The 25798-nt window shown below is 35.2% G+C and overlaps 1 protein-coding gene across 1 annotated transcript in view; it reads left to right on the forward strand.

Annotated features, from left to right (window-relative positions):
• LOC135214391 (small ribosomal subunit protein uS12m-like) overlaps positions 1 to 18284 on the forward strand; it is a 54156-nt gene extending 35872 nt beyond the window's left edge. The window contains exons 4-5 of the mRNA XM_064248648.1: positions 14734 to 14912; positions 17046 to 18284. Of these exons, the coding sequence (XP_064104718.1) occupies positions 14734 to 14912; positions 17046 to 17232 (366 nt within the window). The 3' untranslated portion in view covers positions 17233 to 18284. The remainder of the gene's footprint in view (positions 1 to 14733; positions 14913 to 17045) is intronic.
• Positions 18285 to 25798: the final 7514 nt, after the last annotated feature.

The raw sequence follows: 25798 nt of genomic DNA on the forward strand, positions 1-25798 counted from the left end.
TTAGCTATAGGAGATTTTGTGTTGAAACAGTGCATATTTTAGTAGAAGCTATAGGATATTGTGTGGAAAGCATGTGCATATGTATTTGTAAGCTATAGGGATTTTGTGTTGAAAACAGTGTTGTTATTAGAACTATAGGATATTTGTGTTTGAAGCAGTGCATATTTAATTGGAAGCTCTAGGTGACTTATGTTTTGAAAACAGGGCTATTTATAGAAGCTAGAGGTACTTATGTTGAAAACAGTGCATATTTATTTAGGGGCTATAGGGGACGTATGTTGAAAACAGTGCATATTTATTGGAAGCTATAGGAGATTTGTGTTGAAAACGGTGCATATTTATTGAAGCTATAGTGACTTATGTTGAAAACAGTGCTATTTATTAAACTATAGGGTACTTTATGGTGAAAACATGCATATTTATTAAATCTATAGGGGACTTATGTTGAAAACAGGGGCATATTTTATTGGACTATGAGAGATTTGTGTTGAAAACGTTGCAGATTTTTAGAAGCTATTATAGATTGGTGTTGACAACATACATATTTATTAGAAGCTATGAGGAGATTTTGTTGAAAACCTTGCATATTTTGTTAAGAAGCTATAGGAGATTTGTGTTGAACAACAGTGCATATTATTAGATCTATAGGAGATTTGTGTTGAAACAGTGCGATATTTTATTAGCAAGCTATAGGAGATTTGTGTTGAAACAGTGCGTATTTTATTAGAAGCATAGAAGATTTGTGTTGAGCACGTGTAATTTTTGGAAGCTATAGGGGACTTATGTTGAAAACGTGCAATTTTATTAGCATCTATAGGAGATTTGGTTAAAACCGTGCATATTTATTAGAAGCTAGAGGAGATTTTTGTTGAAAAACAGTGCATATTTATTATAAGCTATAGGATATTTGTGGTTGAGAACATTGTATTTATTGGAAGCTGTAGGGTTACTTTTGTTGAAAACAAGTGGCATATTTATTAGGGGAACTTATAGGGGACTTATTGTTTTAAAACAGTGCTATTTATTGGAGCTATGTGCAGATTTGTGTTTATTGGAAAACTGTGCATATTTATTAGAAGTATAGGAGGATATGTGTTGTAAGACAAGTGCCAAGTAATTTATTAGAAGCTATTAGGAGAATTTGGTGTTGAAAACAGTGATATTTATTAGGGGAACTTATAGGGGATTGGAATGAGTTGAAAACATTGGCATAATTTATTAGATTCTATTAGGAATTTGTGTTGAAAACCAGTGCATATTTATAGATGGCTATGGAGTCTTATGTTGAGAACAAAGCGTAATTTATTTTTGGGAGAGCTATAAGGGGACTTAATGGGTTGAAAACGTGCCATATTTAAAATTGAAAGGCTATACTTAATTCGTGTTGAAAACAGTGCAATTTATTGGAAAGCTATAGTTGGAACCCTTTATTTTGAAAGCAGGTTCATATTTGTTAATGGCATAGGGGAAAAATTTTATGTCCGAAATAGTTGCATGGGGGTTTAGTTTAGAAGCTATAGGGGGACTTTAGTTGGCAACAGTGCATCTTTTTAGAAGGCTTAGGGAATTGTGTTGATTTAAACCGTTGGCTAAGATTAAGGGGAACCTATTAGGGGATTATGTTGAAAACAGTGCTATATTTTATTGGAAGCTATAGGGGACGAATTTGTTCTTGAAAACCAAGTGGCATGTTTATTAGAAGTCTATGGAGCTTTCTTATTGGAAAGGACAGTGCAATATTTTATTAGGGGAATTATTTAGGGGTTTTGCGTTTGAAAACAGTGCATCATTATTAGAATCTATAGGAGAGTTTGTTGTTGAAAACAGTGCATATTTATTAGAAGCTAATTAGGAATTTGCGGCGGGTAACGGTGTTGTATTTATTGAAGCTATTTAGGGGAAAACCTTTTAATGTTGAAAACAGTGGCATTTTATTAGAGAAGGCTTAATTAGGGGTATTCGTTGTTGACAACAGTTGCTATTAAAATTGGAAGCTATAGGGGAGCTTATATTTGAATCAGGTTCTATTTATTAGAAGGGGCTTATAGGGGAATTTGAAAATGTCGAAATAGTGGCATATTTATTAGAAGCTAGAGGGGACTTATGTTGGGAAAACAGTTTGCATATTTAGTTAGCCAAGGGCTATAGTGGGGACTGTTATGTTGAAAACAAAAAGTGCATAATTTATTGAAGCTATTTAAGGGGATTTGCTGTTGAGAAACAGGGGTACATAATTTATTAGAAGCCTACACGGGGCATTTGGTGTTGAAAACAGTTGCATAATTTATTAGGGAAGGCTATTAGGAAGCATTTTATGGCCGGGGGGACAAGGGTAGTGCTAAGATGGAAGCGATAACAAACTTATGTTAGAAAACCAGTGCATATTTGAATTATAGCTATTAGGGGACTTAGGTTGAAACCGAAAAGCATATTTATTGTAAGGGGGCTATAGGGTTTTGTCTTGAAAACAGTACTATTTTTATTGGAAAAGCGTATGAAGGGGACTTATGCGAAAACAGTGCCATTATTTATTAGAAACAACTATAAGGGTTTGGTGCGGAAAATACTGCAACTAGATTGGAAGCTATAGGGGAAACCTAATGTTGACAACTGTGCTAAATTTAATTAAGAGGCTTAGGGGACTTTGAGAAGACAGTGCATTTGATTAAGGAACGGCTAACTTAGGGGACTTATGGTTGAAAAACACCAGTGTATATTTATTGAAGCCTATAGGGGAATTTGTGGGGTTGAAAAACAGTACATTGCTTTATTGGGAAGCTATAGGGGGACTTTATGTTGAAAACAAAGTGGCATATTTATTTAGAAGCTATAGGGGAGACTTGTTGAAATTAGTTCACACAAGTGGAAGCTATGGGGAACTTATTGTTTGACAACAGTTGCATATTTATTGGAAGCCTTAGGGAACTTATGTTGAAAACGTGGGGCATTTGTTTGTTTAAAGGAAAAAGGTGTGGGGAACTTATGTTGAAAACAAGTGTTATTTTTATTTTGAAGCTATAGGGAATTTGTGTTGAAAGGGGATGCATTATTTGTTGGAAAAGCTAAGGGGGACTTTGTTGAAAATTTAGGTTCATATTTATTGGAACTATTTTAGGGGACTTATGTTGGAAATCAAGAGCAATATTTTATTGGAACTACAGGGGATTTGTGTTGAAAACAAAAGTACATCTTTATTGGAAGCTATTAAAAGGGGGGAATTTGTGTTTGAAAACAGTGCATATTTAATTAGAGCTATAGGGTATTTTGTTGAAAATACTGCATATTTATTGGAATCTATTTTAGGACTTATGTTGAAAAACAAAAGTGCATATTTATTTAAGGAAGCTAGAGGTTGACTTTGGATGTTGAAACAGTGCATGGGGTTTAATTGGGGAATGCTATAGGGGAAAAACCTTATGTTGAAAAAAGATGCATATTTTATTGGAAGGCTAGAGGGATTTGTATTGGGGACAACAATTACATATTTATTGGAAGCTAAGGGGACGTATTTGAAAACAGTGCATATTTTATTAGAAGGCTTATAGGGGAATTTGACTTTGAAAATAGTTGCAAACAGATTGGGAACTATAGGGTACTTTATCTTGAAAACAAGTGCATTTTAGTAAAGCTTTACGGAGTACTTGTGTTTGGCCAAACAGTGCATAAATTTATTGGAAGCTATAGGGGTTTGTGTTGAAAACAACATGGCATATTTTAATTAGGAAGCTATAGGAGGGGACTTGTGGATTTGAAAACGTGCATTAGATTAAAGCTATAGGGATTTTCTGTTGAAAGAACATGCATATTTATTAGAACGATAGGAGACTTATGTGTTGAAAACAAGTGCCGATATTTTATTAGAAGCATAGGAGGAACTTTTGTGGTTTGAAAACAGGTGCAACATTTTTGGAACTATATTGGATTTTGAGTTGAAAACAGAAAAGCATGTTTATTGGAAGCTGTAGGGTATTTTGTGTTTGGAAAACAGAGCATTACAATTGAAGCTGTATGGGATTGTGAAGGAAAACAGTGCAAATATTTATTTAGAAATCTGGGTATAGGACTTATGTTGAGAAAACAGGGCATATTGCATTGGAAGCTTTATTGGGAAGACTTGTGTTGAGAACAGTGCATATTTATTGGAAGCTATTAGGGGATTGTGTTTGATAAACCGAAGCCATAATTTTATTGAATCTATAGGAACCTTGTGTTGACAATTTTTAGCAGGAACCTATTTATTGGAAGCTGTAGGGGATTTGTGTTGAGAAGCAAAGGTGCTTATTTACTTTTATTGGAGCTATCCAGGGAGACTTTGTCTTATGAAAAGACTTGTGCCTTATTTGATTAGATGCTTTAGAGACTATGTGAAAACCGAGCATTTTATTTATTGGAAGCTATAGGGGACTTTTGGTTTTTAAACAGAGCATTTTATTGGATGCTTGTAAAGTCAGTGGCCACAACAGTGCTTATTTATTAGGAAGCTATAGGGGATACTTTGTGTTGAGAACATAGTGCATATTTATTTAATTAGGAAGCTGATAGGGGAGACTTTTGTTTAAGAAAACATTGCATATTTAGTTGGTAAGCTATAGGGGATTTTGTGTTAGAACAGTGTTGTTTATTGGAAGCTCTAAAGGGGCCTTTATTGTTGAAAACATTGCATATTTATTGAAAGCCTATTTAAAGGGAAAAAAAAGGGGATTTGGTTGTTGAAAAACAGGTGGCATATTTATTGAAAAGCTATTATAGGGGATTTTTGTGTTGAAAAACAGTGCATATTTATTGAAAGCTTAGGTTTGGATTTTGTGTTGGAAAACTGTGCATATTTATTGGGGAACTATTTGGGTTTTTGTTTGAAAACAAAAGTGGCATCTTTATTTTTGAAAGTGCGTATAGGTGGGATTTTGTGTTGAAAACAGTGGCATATTTATTGGAAAGATATAAGGGGAATTTGTGTTTGAAAAACAGTGCATATTTTATTGGAAGCTATTAGGGTGGGGATTTTATGTTGAAAATAGTTGCATATTTTATTGAAAGCCTATAGGGGTATTTGTGTTGGAAAACAGTGCGAATATTTATTGGAAGCTATAGTGGGGATTTGGCGGTGAAAACAGTGCATATTTATTGGAAGCTATAGGGGATTTGTGTTGAAAATAGTGCATACTTATTGGAAGTTATAGGGGATTTTTGTTGAAAACATTGCATATTTATTGGATGCTATAGGGGATATGTGTTGAAAACATTGCATATTTATTGGAAGCTATAGGGGATTTATGTTGAAAACATTGCACATTTATTGGAAGCTATAAGGGGATTTGTGTTTAAAACATTGCATATTTATTGGTTGCTATAGGGGATTTATTTTGAAAACATTGCATATTTATTGGAAGCTATAGGGGATTTATGTTGAAAACAGTGCATATTTAGTGGAAGCTATAGGGGATTTGTGTTGAAAACAGTGCATATTTTTTGGAAGCTATAGAGGATTTATGTTGATGTCGGTGCATATTTATTGATGTTAATAACAGTGTATATTTATTGATAAGCTTTAAGAGATATATGTTGATAACAGTGCATATTTATTGATCAGCAGTAGGAAATTTGTGTTGAGAACAGTGCGTATTTTATTGATAAGCAGTAGGAGATTAATGTTGATAACAGTGCATATTTATTGATGAGAAATAGGGGATTTGTGTTGATATCAGTGAATACTTATTGATCACAATAGGATTTGTGTTGAGGACAGTGCATGGTTGGCAATGATTAAATCAAACTGATTTAATAAAGTGGTTAAATCATTGATTTTCATTAAAAAATCATGATTTAATTTTTTTTTTATTTGAAAGCAAACAAATTGAAAAATGTGGTTTGGAGGTTAATAAAAACTTTAGTGTAACTGTGCTGCATCTATATATTTGGGTATAAAAGAAAATTGCAAATACATACTTTAGGCCAGAACTGGAAACCTAAAAGATAAATCAATAGTAATTCTGGGCACAATTTTCAGTGTCAAAAATGACAATGGTTGCAGGTCCACAATAATATCGCATGTGATATTATCCATCAAAGACTTTAAACTCATATACGATATTATTGTGGACCTGCAACCAATAGTAATTCTGTTATAAAATACATTTTGAGAAAAAAAAAAGATTGAAAAAACATATAAGAAATAAAAAAAAAACAAATAAAGAATCACATAAATAAAAAATCAAATAAATAATTTTTTAAAATTTTTTTAGATTTTTGAAAAAATAAAAAAATCACCAACCCCGGAACAGTGCATTTTTATTGATAAAGATTTGTGTTGATAACTGCATATTTATAGGAAGCTATAGTAGATTTGTGTTGATAACAATGCATATATATTGATGAAAAATAGGAGAATCATGTTGATAATGGTGGATATTTGTTGATGAGCAATAGGAGATTTATGGTGAGGACAGTGCATATTTATTAATCAACAATAGGAGATTTGTGTTGATAACTGGGAATATTTATTGATAAGTAGGAGGAGACTGATGTTAATAACTGTGCATATTTATTGATAAGCAGTAGGAGATTTATGTTGATACCAGTGCATATTTATTGAAAGCTATAGGAGATTTGTGTTGATAACAATGCATATATATTAATGAGCAATAGGAGGTGTGTGTTGATAACAGTGCATATTTATGAATGAGCAATCGGAGAATCATGTTGATAATGGTGGATAGTATTTGTTGATGAGCTATAGGAGATTTATGGTGAGGACAGTGCATATTTATTAATCAACAATAGGAGATTGATATTGATAACAGTGCATATTTATTGGAAGCTAAAGGAGATTTATGTTGATATCAATGCATATTTATTCATTAGTAGTATGAGATTGATGTTAATAACAGTGCATATTTATTGATAAGTAGTAGGCAATTGATGTTAATAACAGTGCATATTTATTGATAAGTAGTATGCAATTGATTTGTTATAGTGCATAGTTATGATAATAATCAGGCTATTTAATTTGATAAGTAGTAAGGCGATTTATGTTAATAACAGTGCATATTTATTGATTAGGGCGTTTAGTAGGCGTAGGCGATTGATGTTAATAACAGTGCATATTTATTGATGAGTAGTAGGCGATTGATGTTAATAACAGTGCATATTTATTGATAAGTAGTAGGCGATTGATGTTAATAACAGTGCATATTTATTGATAAGTAGTAGGCGATTAAGGTAATAACGAACAGTGCATATTTGGAGTGATTGTAAGTAGTAGGCGATTGATGTTAATAACAGTGCATATTTATTGATAAGTAGTAGGCGGTTGATGTTAATAACAGTGCATATTTATTGATAAGTAGTAGGCAATTGAGTTAAATAACAAGTGCATTTATTTTTGATAAGGTAGTAGGCATTGATGTTAATAACAGGGCATATTTATTGATAAGTAGTAGGCATTGATGTTAATTTAAACAGTGCATATTTATTGATAAGTAGTAGGGCGATTTAATTAATACGTGCTATTTTATTTGATGAGTTAGTAGGGATTGATGTTAATAACAGTTGCATATTTATTGATAAGTAGTAAGGCGATTTGATGTTAATAACTTCATATTATTGATAAGTAGTAGTGATGGAAGTAGTAAACAGTGCATATTTATTGATAAGAGGAGGCAATTGATGTTAATAACAGTGCATAGTTATTGATAAGTAGTAGCAATGATGTAATAACAGTGCATATTTATTATAAGTAGTAGGCGATTAAGTTAATACAGTGCAATATTGATTGATGAGTAGTAGGCGATTGATGTTAATAACAGTGCATATTTATTGATAAGTAGTAGGCGATTGATGTTAATAACAGTGCATATTTATTGATAAGTAGTAGGCGATTTAAGTTAATAACAGTGCATATTTATTGATGAGTAGTAGGCGATTGATGTTAATAACAGTGCATATTTATTGATAAGTAGTAGGCGATTGATGTTAATAACAGTGCATATTTATTGATAAGTAGTAGGCAATTGATGTTAATAACAGTGCATATTTATTGATAAGTATAGTAGGCGATTGATGTTAATAACAGTGCATATTTATTGATAAGTAGTAGGCGATTGATGTTAATAACGGTGCATATTTATTGATAAGCAATGGGAGATTTATGTTGATACCATTGCATATATTTATCGGGACGATTAAAATCACCGTCAAGGAATAAAGTAAACTGGTGTAAGTTTAGCCTCAGTTTCCTGATAGATATTAGACAGGTTTTAGATTAGTAGCAGGTGTAGCCGTTACACCTGCATGGAATATCATCAGAAATAGAGTGTAAGTCGGTCGGAGACTACACCTGTTGCTTGTTGGAAGGTAATGTATAGATATACATGTTAATAGAATGCCAAAAAAACAAACTTGTTGATAAATTATGGTATGTAAATACACCTGTTTTTAAAAAAGGTATAAAAGCACCTATTGTCAATATTTAAAGAGTAGTGATCGTTTTCGTATTATAGATCTATTTACAAACTGGTAGTTAAAAGATAAAAACAGTCATTTCATGAATTTTATTTTTCCATCAAGATTTCTCTCTTTCGTTCAAATTAGTTTGAATTATTCCCGGCGTCGATGACCGTAGCCGTAGCGACGCCAGATTTGAGTTAGTTCGGTAAATCCTTAAACAAATATAAGACCATGGGAACAACGTTAATGCCATAAATAGCAAACCACCGATTGTTGAACTGTTAGCCTCGTAACTGGTTGGATAGTTGAACTAAAGTCAAAATGGTTTTAACAAGAACAAACTGCCGCCCGTATCTCTCTCTCTCTCTCTCTCTCTCTCTCTCTCTCTCTCTCTCTCTCTCTCTCTCTCTCTCTCTTTTTCTTTTTTTTTATATCTACAACAGCCGCCTGTATTTTTATACCTTCCGTTCATATTTACAACTGCCGTCCGTATCTTTATATCTCCTCTTTTCATATCGACAACAGCAGGCCGTATTTTTATCTCTCTTCCTGTCATATTCACAATTGCCGCCCGTATTATGTTTAAGTAAGACTACTTTAGATTATTTTTTTTTCAAGCGTTGATGTTATGCATAAAAAAAATATTCTTAACTTGGACAGACGAAATGAGTCGGTACACATAAATCAAAAGGTGATTGACCCAATACACAAGTCGACAGGTGAACAAGCTATTATCTTATTACAAGGCTGCTATAACAACCTTTTTTAAAGACAGGCCGATTCTTAAAGCCGCTCTTCCCTTCCAACGTAGGTTTTCGAGACCGGAAACGAGCATCTTTATGCATATTTTGAACCTCCGTTTGTTTTGGCAAAGGCCTTCTTTTGTTTTCATGATGGCCGCCCTTCCAGTGTTTTTGCTCGTCATGGTCACGACGGGTCGAGCGAAGTTCACGCGTTCGAATCCGGCCAGTCATTGTGTTTTGTCACGGAGCCGGCTTCAGTTTCAAGATGGCTCCCCTTTGTATTGGATGTGATGGCGGCTTCGAGTGCCCTTTGTATCGGTTATTTGCGGAAAATACGAGTGATTGCGTCCTTTTAGTGCCTTTTCGGCCTCCGGTTGACCTGGAAAGTGATGAAAATGTGATTGAAAAGAGGCGTTTTTGTCGGAATTCGTGGGATTTTTATACTTGAAGATCTGGAGGAGCACATGTTGTAAGGCCGGTCCGAGGTGTCTTCAGAATCAGGTGGAAAGGTATGTTTGGAGTTCGTATGTTTGCCGAGAACAGTAAAGATAGATTTAGAGTATCCAGAATAAGGGGAAAAGTCCTCTATTTCTCCTTTTGAAGTTTGCAGGAGGGGCAGGAAGTCTGATGTAGGCTAGGCCCTCATCGGCCCATGCAGGCCTTAGTCTGACGGGGCCGAGTTGCACAAAGCGGAGGCTTTTCTAAAGCTATTGCTGTCACATGTTGAGTTAGTGTGCAAAATCTCACATCTACCATAAGCATTATTTCCTCATTATTGTGTAATTGTTTTAGGTTTATTTCTTGGAGCCAGCATGGCCCCCACATTGAGGGATGTGGTGTGGTCCCCATAGCATGGGATCGAGATCTTGGAGAGCACCGAAGAACTAACGTGTACTTTGAATAGAAGATGGCTATTCTCATGTTAGCCACAATCATACGAATGCCAACCTAAAAGTAGTGCGTAATAGTATAAACCAAACCACCTGAAACCTGATGTGGTGCACTTTGATTTGCTTCAGGGACTTCCGTCTTGAGATCCTCCCAGCAACTAGTATGGGTATTACATTACCTAGGATGCGCTGTCCACAAAGCACCCTTTGGATATCAATGATAGCCATTCCGTTGGGAGTTAGTGCCTTCCCGTGGGGATTTGGTGCCATTGACACACTTCACATGGCACGTGTACTGAAGGCTGTTTGCCAGGTCTGTCTGCCCCCCTAGCTTCACCTACTTTTAATCCTTTTACTTTACCTCAGTTCCTGCTTTCTTTTGGATCCCAGTTTCACTTATAGGTCCATGTACTTCATCTCATTTATTTTCTGGTTCTCTTTATCCAGCTATCCAACCGCGACTGCTCTCTACACTGTCTTAAGCACTGATTACTAAAAGCGCCCCAGTGTTTGGGGTTAGTGTAGCCTAAATTTCAGAAGTAAACTAGCCAATGAGTGCCATCATGTTCACCAGCATTTTGGGTCAGCTTAACCCACTCATGTCCTCCACCTCCTGTGGTAATCTCGAGGAAATAGATGACTAGGTTTTCTGCATTGCAGGCTAGAATTGCCCCCGTTTTTTTCCAATAGCTAGTTGGTGATGACAAGCATAAATGTATGGTATGCCAGTCATTTGAGATCAGCTGTCATATCTAAATGATGTCGTTTTACTGCAGAGCCCTCAAGTGCTTTTTCCTTTCAGGAATTGAAGATTAGTGAAGAATTTGCGGTATTTTCTTCGATTGTGGCAGTAGGTTCCATTTCTCCGTTGAATTGGTGATTTTTTTTCCATTGTTCCCAGGCCATATCAATGGTTTTTTTCTAATCTTTAGTTTTTAGGGAACAAATTAGTTTTTTTTTTATCTCCACACATCATCACGACTCTCACAACTGCTTGCAGTTGAAATTTGCTACTTAAGACATACAACTGGCACTCCAGAAATGCAGCATTTTGGTCTATCGTTTGGTAGAATTGAAACCAGAGTCCTCAAGGGTTTCTCATACAAGCGAGATCCTGTGCTGACTCAAGACAAACATAATCTTTGCATAAACAGGCAAATACCAAATTCGTAGATACATTGTCTTCCACAAGTTTGGCAGCTAATCCCATTACCTAAGAATGGAGAGGCTTGATTCTGGCACTCGTGCCTGCAGTGGTGTGGCTCCCTAGGGCGGGGGTCTGGATTTTTCAAGAGGTAGGGTAGTCCATTTGCATGCAACCAGCTATTCCTTAAGTCACCTACCAATGCTGTATGGAACATCAGTGTTCTAGGACACTGATGGCCTTTGTATCACTGTTCTGGCGCACCAACACCATTATATTTCCAAGTCATACAGAGTTATTTATCTGGAGGGTAGTACCTAGACTAGACTTCTTAGCCAACACATTTGAGTTGCCACTACAAAATCATTGCTTTCACCACTATAGTTGTTTGTATTCTGTTCTCTGGTTGCAAGGCACATGGTACGCCCGTGAAAGGCCAGAATTGCTGAAGGAAATGAAGGGCTTTGAAACTTCTGACATAAGGTATAAGTGATTCAAGTCTGAGGGCCATGTAGTAAGCTGAAAGAGGAAGAGACACTTGACAGAACTGACAGTCTTTGGTGTGAGTAATAAGAGCCCGTTTTGCAAGGAGACGTGACCATTGAATTTTCCAGAATAGGAAGAAGCTAGAGGAACACATTTAAAAATCTAGAAATTTTAAATAAGGAAGAAGCTGGAGGAATGCACTTTAAATCTAGAATTTTGCAATAAACACGGCAGGAGGCTGCAAAAGTAGCCATAATTATAGTGTGGTCAGTGCACCAAATATAGATGTTTGATGCAATTAGAATTGGTCGACAGGAAACAGGTTATCTGCACTGACAGAGGACTTCACTGTCAGTAATTGAAGCCTGGAGATATTAGCCTACGGATTATGGACCAAATAAATAAGGGTTATTACGTGGTTCCATTTTAAGCTACATCATTTCTATAGAGTATAGTGAAGGCAATTCTTGCTAAAGCAAAGTCAACTTAGAAACACAAGAGCTTCAATAGTATACTGACATTTAGTGAACTCCCTTTGGTTTAAAAAGAAAAATGATGAATGTCCGGAAAGTTGCAATATTTACAGTAGCTGTTAAGGGCACTATTGATAAGTTGCACTAGTTAAAGTGGCTGTTACGGTAACTGTTGTAGTCGCTATATTTAAAGTTGCTGTTAAGCGCGTAGACTACGGATAAGTTCCAGTATAGAAAATAGTTAAGGACATTGGAGAAGTTGCAGTAATCAAAATGGCTGTTAAGGCAACTATGCATAAGCTGCAGTATTTAAAATGGCTGTTAAGGTAACTATGGATAAATTGCAGCATTTAAAATGGCAGTTAAGGGCACTATGCATAAATTGCAGTTTAAAATGGTCGTTAAGGGCACTATGCGTTAGTTGCAGTATTTAAAATAGCTGTTAAGGTAACAATGGATAAATTGCAGCATTTAAAATGGCCGATAAGGACACTATGCATAAGCTGCAGTCTTTAAAATGGCTGTTAAGGACACTGGAGAAGTTGTAATATTTAAAGTGGCTGTTAAGGCAACTATGCATAAGTTACAGCGTTTAAAATGGCCGTTAAGGTAACTATGGATAAATTGCAGTATTTAAAATGCCTGTTAAAGGTACTGGGGATAAATTGCAGTATTTAAAATGCCTGTTAAAGGCACTGGGGATAAGTTGCCATATTTAAAGTAGCTGTTAAAGGCACTGTGGGTAAGTTGCAATATTTAAATTGCCCATTAAGGGCACTATGGATGAGATGCCACACTTTTAAAGAGGCTGCCTAGATCTCTAGGGCCTTCTGTGACCCAGTTGGGATATTGAGAGTAGGTGTTCAGTACAGCTGAGGAATCATGTGTGTTTCAGGAGTAATGTTTGGATGCTTAGTCGGGTATTCGCCAGGTTATAAGGAGCAACAATTAAAAGAACAGATCGCTCTGGGGGACTTAGATGTTCAGCAATTAAGATTAGTTTGAGAACTGATACCGAATCGAGTAAATATGTATGTCAGTGAAGGCAGTTGTGGTAAACATGGGAATGAGGACTGACAACTTTTTTGCAACCCGGGAATTCATGAAGTCGGGCCCTCCCTTGTATGAAAATAAAAATCTTTTTGGTGAAGGGGTTATTTCAAGTGATTCTGTTACCAGCAGTGTAATGAATGAGGTAAAAGTTAGTTTTTAATTAGCCAATACTTATTCTATCGGCATTTTATCATTGGGTGTCGTTATGTTGATATGCTATTTGCATGATTACATTACATTAATCATTCAATAATATTTCGACTGACTATTTTAGCATTTTTCTGTGGCGTTATTTTGATATGCTATTTGCATGATTACATTACATTAATCATTCAATAATATTTCGACTGACTATTTTAGCATTTTTCTGTGGCGTTATTTTGATGTAAATAGCATTCATTGCTATTTGTATAATTACATTACATTAATCATTCGATGTTTCGACTGACGATTTTTGCGTTTTTTCTATTTCGTAGTATTGATGTAAATAGCATTCATTGCTATTTACATTAATGTATTGCATTAAGTATTCAATTATGTTTTGACCGACTATTATAGCGTTATTTCTGTGTCTTTTTATTGATGTAAATAGCATGTTTTTTTTTTATATTAAGAGACTACCATTGATGTTACAGGGGATGCAGTGAGTTAGAATATGCAATAACTGAAGATTTGGCTTCGCCTCATTAATAGTTGGGTTTTAGTTTAATTCTTTATTTCTCTTAGTTGATACTGCTACCACTAATATTATGCAAATAGATGACATATAGTAGTACGTTCCTCGTCAATTGAATTTTGCAGTTGTTTAACCGATGATGGTCACCCCCGAGCATTTAGTGTTAAATTCCTGTTAATTATAATTATTTTGCCGTTCTGTTAATTTAGTTAGCAGTATAGTGATCATTCATGTGAGATTTTCACTGATACATGAATCTGGGAGTTTATTCATTTTTTTTTCATAAAACATATGAATGATGAACATTATTGAAATAATACGTCATGTAAATGATGCAGTTAGGCACTACAGTTGAAAACCTAAGTTACAGGTTTCGGCCAAATGAAGATGTTATTGTATTGAATTATTTATGTTTAAAAACTGTCATCAAACTGTGTGTGCTGAATATCAGTAAAGTATAGCTATGTATATAAATGTTGCAGTTAGCAATCAATTACGTATTGTAATACTTAACTGATAACTGCAACATTTACTCGGCGTATACTTCCATGATGTTCATCATTCATCGTTTTATGATAATTTTCCGTCAAAGAATTCGGTACGCTAACATCTTGGTTTGGCAGAACTCTGTATTCACCAGCCACATATCACTGACGATCAAGTTTTAGCTCGGTTACTGTTTCAAACAAGGTATATTTTTGGGTAAAACCCCCGCACTGCATGATTACTCTAGGCTAGAAACGATGTAAAAAAATCTTAACCCTTTACTGCAATAAACTCCACTAAACTTGAACTTTTTTTTCCTTTGTACCCACTGGGGCAGGCACACAGTTTCTCCACAACAGACGCGAGGTCTGCCAGCCTGTACCAGATGCACAAGAGAGGCCCTATCATCAAGAAACGGAAAAACAAGAATCCTCTAGGAGACAAGCCCATGGCTAGGGGCGTGGTGCTGAAGACCTTGATCAAGAAGCCCAGGAAACCTAACTCAGCCAATAGAAAGTAAGTTAAAACATATACATTCAAAGTTTGGCTCCGGTAGGATACCCCGTCAGTGCACCTCGCTGTAGACATTACTTGAGGTTCTTTGCAGCGTCCCTTCGGCCCCTAGCTGCAACCACTTTCATTCCTTTTACTGTACCTCCATTCATATTTTCTTAATTCCATCCTGCTATCCAGATACCCCGTAGGGGGTTAGTGCCGTCAGTGCTCCTCGCTGTAGGCATTACTGAAGGTTCTCTGCTGCAACCACTTTTCATTCCTTTTTACTGTACCTCCATTCATATTATCTTTCTTCCATCCTGCTAACCAGATATCCCGTTGAGGGTTAGTGCCGTCAATGCTCCTCGCTGTAGGCATTACTGAAAGTTGTCTGCTGCAACCACTTTTCATTCCTTTTACTGTATCTCCATTCATATTATCTTTCTTCCATCTTGCTACCCACCCACTCCTAACATTTGTATAGTGCAACTGATTTGAGGTTTTTCTTCTGTTAAACCTTTCAGATCTACCTACTCTCAATTTCTTCTCCAGCGCTGATTGACATCATAGGTCCCAGTGTTTGGCCTTTGTCCTAAACTCTATAGTGTTCAATTCAGTTCAGTCCAGTAGGATAGAATTATATATATAATATATATTTTTTTTTATTTTTTTTTTCCAGCGAACAAGCACAAAATTCCTGGATCCTGATGAAGGTTCAGATGCTCTCTCTCTCTCTCTCTCTCTCTCTCTCTCTCTCTCTCTATCTCTCTCTCTCTCCCTCTCTCTCTCTCTAAATCAAGACTATTTGATTTTATTCTCATGTTATTAGCCTTTCCCTCATCCTTCTTCCATTTCCCCTTGGTAATTGTTACCTTGGGTTTCTTAATATTACCTTGGTTTCTGTTTCTTGATGTTACCTTGGTTTCTGTTTCTTAATATTACATTGGTTTCTGTTACTTAATATTACATTGGTTTCTGTTACTTAATATTACATTGGTTTCTGTTTCTTAATATTACCTTGGTAGGTTTCTGTTTTCTAAATACTACTAGCAGTTACGACATGGACCATCGACGGATGGTGTCTTGTTTTGTCAATTTTTCGTAAGTTGTATTTTAACCGAGGTTTTTCACAGTCGCATCTGGTCCCTGATCCCCTTCTCCTGCCGAGAGCAATGAGGTTTGCTGAGCTGCAGTACGCAGTATACCCGCTTGTGGTGTTTGCGTATGGTAACACTGCGTCTCAGGCTTTGGATAGTTACATTTAGCTTACATTCAACAATTATAATAATATCCTATTTCGAATATTAACGTTGTAATTCGCATACAGTGAATTATTAAAACACACTTCAGTTGCAAGAGTGTTGCAAATATACACCCAGATATCCTGTTATTCACCTAAAACTTACACATAGCGTAACCATCTAAAGCCCGGGACGCAGTGTTACCATACGCAAACACCACAGGCGGGTGGACAGATGGAAAAAAAAAACAGTATAGTAAGTCTACCTCTTTCTTGAAATCCTTGGTTCTTCAAACCGTCGGACTGTGGAACTGCCTCCCTTCAAAGGCTGTCGTGTGCAATTGGAACTTCAGAAAGTTTAAACGAAGATGCAGTGGATTAATTCCCTGATGCAATTCACCTTTTATTTTTAGTATTTTACTGACGTTTCTGTTCTCGATAATATTTTATTTTTCTTTGAACAAGTGAGATCTCTTCTTTCTGTTTCCCGTTACCTTCTGTTGAACTTATTTCGAATGAACACCTTAACATTCTTTGGAAGCTTGAATTTCAAGTCAGTGGCCCCGTGGTGGTGTTAGTAATAATAATAATTTTACTTGATCTTCAATGTTACTGATTTCGAATGAACACCATGATATTCTTTGGTAGCTTGAATTTCAAGTCAGTGGCCCCTTTGGTGGGCTTGTTCTATAGGAATAGGGTTCATCATCTGATTCATCATAATAATAATAATAATTTCCCCTTGATATTCAATGTTACTGATTTCGAATGAACACCAAATTATTCTTTGGAAGCTCGAACTTCAAGTCAGTAGACCCCTTTGGTGGGCTTGATCCATATGAATAATAATAATAATAATAATAATAATCATAATCATAATACCGATTTCCTCACATATCCATTACCTCCCTCAGGTGTGTCTTGGTTCGCCTCTCCACCGGGAAGGAGCTGATCGCCTACGTGCCCGGCGAAGGGCACAGCTTGCAGGAGCACAACATCGTCATGGTGAGGGTAGGGCGTCTCCGGGACGTCCCCGGCGTCAAAGTGAAGTGCATCAGGGGCGTATACGACTTGGCCCACGTCGTCAAGAGAAAAACTTAGAATTAGAGATGTGAATTGTTTTTTGTTTTTCAGGTAAAGACTACTACTAGTTCGCTGGTATTCAAAGTTCGCGTCAAGATTTATTTGCGTCATTATCTCTTGGGTGATGTTAAAAGTTCTTGTTAAAGGTATTTTACGTAATTACATAAAATAGTCACGTTGGAATAAGCGTGTTTCTCATTGTTCTTTCCAAGTGGATTGAAATATACAAGCTAGGACTATTTTTATTTATTAGTTTATTAGTAAAGTTCGTTCATTTCTGATCAAATATTCACATTTAAATTTATTTACGTAATTATTACATAAAATATTCACGTTGGATTAAACGTGTTGCATTTTTCTTAGTGGATTATATATATAGGTTCAAAGACGAACTTTTTGTTGATTAGTCCAATTCGATAATTAGTTGAAATGTTTAATGGACTACTTTGTAAATCTTAATAAGAACTTATCATTAATTGTCTTAAATTAAAGATATATTTGAAGGTTTTTTTCGTGTTTGATTTTTTCTTAAATGAAATATATATTGAAGTTTTTCATTATTTTTTTCTTTAATGAAATATATATTTGACTGTATTTTATCATAGTTTCTGAAATGGTACTTATATATTTGAAGTTTTTTTATAGTTATTTTTTCTTATTTGTTTGTAGTCATTTTATGTTTTTTTTAAGTATTATTCATTATATAAGACCAGCTGTTTATGAATATTATCCTTGTTATTAGCTAACTTCATCTTGTATATATTGCAATGTTAGATGAATTTAGTTGTATGAGTCATTTAAAGTCTTGTTTTTTTTGAGCTGACTGTAAATAACCCCAGCCGACATCACTGTAGCTAATCGTGATTGGTGGAGGCTCATGCACAGCGCCTGCTATTGGTCAGAATGATAGCGTCTGTGGATATTTGCCGTCAGCACAAAATAAAAAAAACAAATAAATAAAATAAAATGAATAAGAACATTAACAAGACTTATTAGTGATTTTTGAATGTGAAATCTTGGGTAGAGACTAGCGTAAAGTGACATTTTGTATAAATATATATCTGTTCAGACATGTTTTCCTTATTTACCAAAATTGAACATGTATTTTAGAAGTAAGTCGTGGCTTGTTGTTTTGCAATCTTTGTATGATTATGGATATATATATATATATATATATTATATATATATATATATATAATTATATACATGTATATATTTATTTGCTTGTTTATATATTTGTGATATAGTATATTTGGTTGTGTATGTGTATGAATGATTTATTTATTTTTTTTAAGACAATTCCGTTTCTTATTGTTTATTTCCTATCAGTTCGTTTTCATCTTGTTTTATTATATATTTTAGCTCTCTCTCTCTCTCTCTCTCTCTCTCTCTCTCATCTCTCCTCTCTCTCTCTCTCTCTCTCTCTCTCTCTTCCTTAAGATTTATTTCTCTTGATTCATTTCTAGAGAAATGACGAATTGGACTCTTGAAACCTAATGCCCCAGGGTCGAAGTGAACAAAGAGATAAAGGAAAAGAAAAAACAGACGACGTTATTTTATTCATTTCACTGGCAAGTAAATATCATTTTGTAGATGTTCCATGTAGTGATTTTGTTGATCATTTAAAAGAAACGCCAGTTATGACTAAAATACAATATGAGAGGAATATTAATAATTATAATAATTTTTTTTAGCTCCTGATTTGTTGGTAATAATATTTTCTTTAATTTCGTTCAGTACAAAATAAAATTCCTTTGTTCCATAGTTAATTTTATATGTTCTATTTCTTTCGGTTCAGCGTTGGTATTACTGATAGACTTTTAGAAGTAGAAATACTTTGTAATTTCGTAATCCAGAATCATAGGGTGTTCCAATAATATTTCATTTGCTACGATCGTAATCATTTGTTTCATTTCGTTCAAAATAAATTTCTTTTATTACGCTGCAAGAGTTGATTTTATATTCGTATATTTTCTGTTTATTCCGGCTCAGCGTTGGTAACACTGATGGACCTTTTTGTTTAGAATATGGAGAAATACCCTGTAATTTCATAGCCTAGAATCACAGGGATTCCAATAATATTTCCTTCGTTACGATTGTATTTGAGCGACTTAAATGCTGATAATTTCTTTATCGCCTTACTGAATTATGCTTGTGATAATCTTAATTTACTCCAAGTTTTGATCCTCCCAAAAGTTGTTATAAGGCGATGTCTAAATAGTTAAGTTTACCTTTCAAGAATTTCCGTTTTCTATGTTTTGGAATTTAAATTTTACTTGTCGAATTTCCGGTTTTTGTTTCGAAAAAAAAAAAAAAAAAAAGTTTGTTGTATGAGTTCCTGCTCACATTCAGTCTATATAAATTCATTATGTGCATTTTCCTATGGGCATTAGCAAGCGCATCCATTTAAATAGTCTTTTTAATTATTGCGGTAATTAACTTTATTTGCATATTTAACATTTTATGATTTTCGATTTGGGTCTTTCTCAAGTTGAATCTCAACGAAGTGTAAAATTTAAAGATTTCAATCGCTGGAAATTATGAAAAAATTTATTTGATCGGAAAATCTGAGTTTTGCCTTATACATATTTGCCTTCCATATGGCCTTGGCTGCGGTCAACGACCGACCTTTAATGTGACCTGTCAAACAGGGCCAGAGTGCTGTGGTGACCTTTGTGTTTGAGGAGAACCTATGGAGGCCATATTTGAGAAGGCCGAATGAAGTGTTTGAACGTCCATCTATAGTCTCATGTTTGCATCCAGCTGTCAAAAATGCAGTGTGTATTAAATGGCGTCTAAGAGTAAGGTTGTATGTTAAAGAATAAGACCTGTTTTTGCCGTATAAGAGATAAGAACGATAAGAGACAACGAATCTCGCCTTGATCAAGCGTATCGATGAATGTGATAACTTCTGGGGTTCTGGCGAGGGTCGACGATTCAAATTTCTTCGCCTCTGTCTCGAGTAGCGAGCGACCGTTGGCGGCGAGGAAGGAGGTGCCAACTTCTCATTTACGGGGGGTTTGTTTTCGTGTTATTGTCGAGGTGCTACGAGATACTATCGGAGTTTATTTATCCAGATGCCATCAAGTTTATTCTTCCAGTAAAGGGTAAAGGTTTCTTCCTGATAAGACTTTAATCACTTTATCAAATTACGGATAGCGACTCATGGCTCAGATTTGTAGCGTAACTTCAGATGGTGGATACGTATGAGTGACTTGACTAAGGAATATTTTCCTTGATTATTTTAACTATTATCATGCCATTCTCTTTATAATAGTCAGGACTTCAATAAAAATCAGACTCTTCACTAACCAATAAAAACCAGACTTGACTAACCAAGTCAGATCCATAACCAACAACGCTGTTGGATTTGGGGAAATGAATATAGCCCCACGGTATAGGCCGTCGGTAGCCGACAAAATCGCTGGACAATAAATGTCTGCTTTCCATTTTATTTATTGGTTTATTTTTCTTCTCGTATACTCTGTGTAATCCCGTTCGGTATTTATTAAAATAACACAATTGTCTAATGGACTGCTATAAAGTCTTCGATGCAAAGTGGTTTTACTTGTAAATTCGAAGGACTTGGAACATGGTAAGTTGTTTTGCGAGGCTTTTAAGGGATTGTTGTATAATTATACGGTATTATATTTACACAGTGAATTTACCTTATGTGGAAGTTGATTATGCTTGTCCTGTGTATTGCAAACAGCAACTAGGATTAATTTTATATACGTATATTAATTTTTTCTTTTAAGGAAAGCAGTCGTCACATGTTCTCTCGGCTTTCTAAGCTCGCTCGCGCGCGCGCTCTTATTTTTCCCTGGGAAGCAAATGTTATGTTCTCTCTCTCTCGCTCGCTCCTTTTTACGACTCTTTGTCTTATTTCCCTTCTAAGGAAAGCAAGGAGAGAAAGAGAGAGAGAGAGGATGGAATTTCCGGTCCGTTAAAACTGGAAGTGAGGTAAACAAGGGTCAACTCTGGTCAGTTTTCTTTAATGGCTCTTACGATGCTCCTTTTGCGCGCCACCTTTTCTTGCTTGGAGAAGCTGGTTCGAGAAGCCGGTTAATTGTAGTACTATGTCGCCTGATCTTTGTTGTAATTGAATTTTGCGTTATCTGTATATCAGGTCTCGCGATTTATTATTATTATTATTATTATTATTATTATTATTATGAGAAATTCCACAATTAGATAGTCAACTGTCGTACTATTTAAGACAAAAGCTTTTGTCTCTTGGTACTATACAAATGTGGATTTTTATTACACAAAGTGTTTTTCACGAGATGATGATGATGATGATTATTATTATTATTATTTATTATTATTATTATTATTATTCGCTTTCATAATTATGGAACTGGTCATACAATTTTGCGTTATCTGTATATCAAGTCTTACCATTTATTATTATTATTGCTATTATTATGTTAGTGTAGTTAAAAATTCCACAATTATATAGTCAACTGTGGTACTATTTAAAAGACAAAAGCTTTTGTCTTTTCCGTAGTAGCACACTGTACTATACAATTGTGGATTTTTTGTACAAAAACTTTTTCACGAGATTGATTATTATTATATTCGCGTTGATAATGAGACTGATCATACACTATTAAGGAGATGACGGATGATCATATATATATATATATATATATATATATATCATATAATATATATATATATATATAGATATATAATATATATATCGTATTAGTGAATATTGTTTGGTGGCATACATGTTTGTCTATCTCAATATGCGTAAATATTTTGAACTAAAATTGTATCATGACTTATCTGTAATGATAGTACACGGTGCCACGTGGTTGTGAGTATACGCTTGTGAGAATTATTGTTGCTGAAATTAGATATCATGCCCGATTAGCTTTACCCTCGAGCACAAATATGTTTACAATTAAGATTCAACTTCTCCTTGGTTTGCTTCGTAACGAGATGTCCAGTTCATTATGAAGTATGAGAAGCGTCGAATTGATTAGGTCTAGCTTTTGACGGAAGCGTCGAATTGATTAGGTCTAGCTTTTGACGGAAGCGTCGAATTGATTAGGTCTAGCTTTTGACGGAAGCGTCGAATTGATTAGGTCTAGCTTTTGACGGAAGCGTCGAATTGATTAGGTCTAGCTTTTGACGGAAGCGTCGAATTGATTTGGAGAAGCATCTTTTTTTTTTTTTTTTTGTCTTAGGTTCTATTATGTCATAGTGGTGTGTATTTCGTGACACATTTTAGGTTAGGATATGTAATTTTATTTGACCAGCGACGAATAGTGACGCATGAATGTAAATGCAAAGTCAGTTGAGCGAAATCAAACGTCATTCTGGAGACGTGTAACCAGGGCTGACGCTCAGCGCCATCCTTTGACGACTTTTATCACGACTTATCTTTCATCACATTCGTTATAGCAAACTCCGATGATTACGAAGGAAACTGACTAGCACTTTTGTTCGTTTATATCTCATACGATATTCGAGCACCTGAGGAAGACACTGTTGGTATTGAAAAACATAAAAATACATTGAAATCGGCCTGCAGTAGTTCGAGATAACGGGGTTCGTCTTGATCCATTGTTTTCGAAGCTGCGCTGCACCCATGGGAATTGCCGATTCGATCTGCTTAGGTCTACGGCCTACCCCTTTGACCCTAGGTACCCGAGATTAACGAGGGACAGTCCTCTAGTACTCCAACCCCTTCCCCTGCCCCCTTGTTTTTATTTGAGTGTTTTACTGTTCTGTTTCGTCTTTCGGTTCGTAAGTGCGAAAACAAACATTTGAGTAGCAGGTTTCTTATGTAGTCGCTTACTTAAACCTAGACCTATAGTACGAGAATTTAGTTAACATTTGAATTCACAAACGGATTTGTCCTATCAAACGCTCATAGGCTTGTATGCATATAATCACAACTATATATAATATATATATATATATATATATATATATATATATATATATATATATAATATATATATATATCAGGAGACAGAGGAAGGCGACGGCCAGTAGGACACATCAGCGTGAAGGTGGACTATTAGAAACGTTGCAATTCATTACAATTCTTTATTTCCTACGTTTCGTAATACCATTATTACATCTTCAGGGAATCTGTTAAACAATAAATAAAATTAATTTAAAATTACTTAAAAATTACTTTAAAAATTACTCTAAAATTCAACATTTGTAAATTACAACACAATTAAAAAAACATACAGAAACGAAAACAAAAAAAATATAAAAATAAAAAGACCAAAGACCGCTAACCAACCTTGTGCCGAGAAGGCAAGAGACAGAATGACAGAACAAATAAAAGTTAGCTCAGGTACAGTTGTGTGGAGGAGGTCTGGGTATTTAACTGGGGAACCAGTTGTTTAATAATAATGACTCCAGGATCGGCAGTTCATATGCATTGTTCGCTTGGCCTATGACTTGGAAATGACTTCTTTCTATATATACAATTTTTCGAATGGTTTCTTATATTAGAGTGTTCGGGATTGGAGAGCCTACAGCCAGTACGGAAACTTAATCCCCGATGAGAGTCGATTCTGACCCGCAGTAACCTCCTCGTGGATCCGACATATGTCCCAGAGTTACACTAAGGGCAAGTATACTTATAGACCACGTTGGAGGTCAAGAGAGGGTCCAATCGATCTTTATATCTGAAAAAGGAACCGATTGTTAGCGGGTTTATTGGAATTAATTTTAGATTAATGGCACCATAATGTTTATGAATAATTTGTGCAAACTTTTTCCGAAAGGAGTCATCATGTAAGAACGGGAATTTGGCATAAAAAGCTAATTTTGGTACTGTACATGGTTTGGCGACATTAGCGAATTGTTTTGTTAAAGAAACCAAACGAGCTTTTTATAAAACAAAGTCTGTGGGAAGCAATTATCCCTAAAATATCCAGAAAGGAAACTAATTTCTTGGTGGAAGGATTGCCAGTTCGATGTAATAAAAAATGCCCTGTGGAGGAGAGTAAAAATAGAGTTTAGTTTAAAATCATAAAAACAAGAACTATAGTAATTGGATCCTAGACCAGTAAAAGTTTTCTTTCTAAAAACAGATGTACTAAAAGAGCCATTATCCCTAGTGACAAGAACGTCTAAGAAAGGTAATTGATCGTTCACCTCTTTTTCCACGGTAAAATTAATGTTACTATGTTTAGTATTAACATATGCTAAAAAGGAGTCAATATCACAGTCATTTTTAAATAAGGCGAAGGTGTCATCAATATACCTACCATAAAAGAGTGGATGGAACCTGAGTGGGCAGTCATCTAACATGCGTTCTTCCAGCGAGCACATGAAGATGTTGGCAAAAGTGGGACCCAAGGGAGAGCCCATGGCTACACCGTCTGTTTGCTTATAAAGTTTGCCGTCAAAAACAAAGGCAGTGTCCCGCACTGCTAGTTCTAAAAGGGTTTTAAAAAACGAACGATTGAAATTATTAAAAACAGAATCTGGCTCAGGAAAAAGTTTGTTTAAGATAATATCGATAGTTTCTTCCACAGGGACATTAGTAAATAGAGATTCAACATCTAAACTGGCCATTTTCAAATCAGCGTCCTGTAATAAAACTTTATCCTTAAAAGAGTAAGAGTTACTGAAAGTAAAATCATTTTTGGTCAGCGGTTCTAAAAAAGGTACCAAATATTTAGCTAGCTTATAATTAGGTGTATTATATGATGCCAAAATTGGTCTCATTGGTGTATTAGGCTTGTGAGACCAATTTTGGCATCATATAATACACCTAATTATAAGCTAGCTAAATATTTGGTACCTTTTTTAGAACCGCTGACCAAAAATGATTTTACTTTCAGTAACTCTTACTCTTTTAAGGATAAAGTTTTATTACAGGACGCTGATTTGAAAATGGCCAGTTTAGATGTTGAATCTCTATTTACTAATGTCCCTGTGGAAGAAACTATCGATATTATCTTAAACAAACTTTTTCCTGAGCCAGATTCTGTTTTTAATAATTTCAATCGTTCGTTTTTTAAAACCCTTTTAGAACTAGCAGTGCGGGACACTGCCTTTGTTTTTGACGGCAAACTTTATAAGCAAACAGACGGTGTAGCCATGGGCTCTCCCTTGGGTCCCACTTTTGCCAACATCTTCATGTGCTCGCTGGAAGAACGCATGTTAGATGACTGCCCACTCAGGTTCCATCCACTCTTTTATGGTAGGTATATTGATGACACCTTCGCCTTATTTAAAAATGACTGTGATATTGACTCCTTTTTAGCATATGTTAATACTAAACATAGTAACATTAATTTTACCGTGGAAAAAGAGGTGAACGATCAATTACCTTTCTTAGACGTTCTTGTCACTAGGGATAATGGCTCTTTTAGTACATCTGTTTTTAGAAAGAAAACTTTACTGGTCTAGGATCCAATTACTATAGTTCTTGTTTTTATGATTTTAAACTTAAACTCTATTTTTACTCTCCTCCACAGGGCATTTTTTATTACATCGAACTGGCAATCCTTCCACCAAGAAATTAGTTTCCTTCTGGATATTTTAGGGATAATGCTTCCCATAGACTTTGTTTTATAAAAAGCTCCGTTTGCTTAAA

This window comes from Macrobrachium nipponense, chromosome 45 (assembly GCF_015104395.2).
Source record: "Macrobrachium nipponense isolate FS-2020 chromosome 45, ASM1510439v2, whole genome shotgun sequence".
In the NCBI taxonomy this organism is placed as follows: domain Eukaryota; kingdom Metazoa; phylum Arthropoda; class Malacostraca; order Decapoda; family Palaemonidae; genus Macrobrachium; species Macrobrachium nipponense.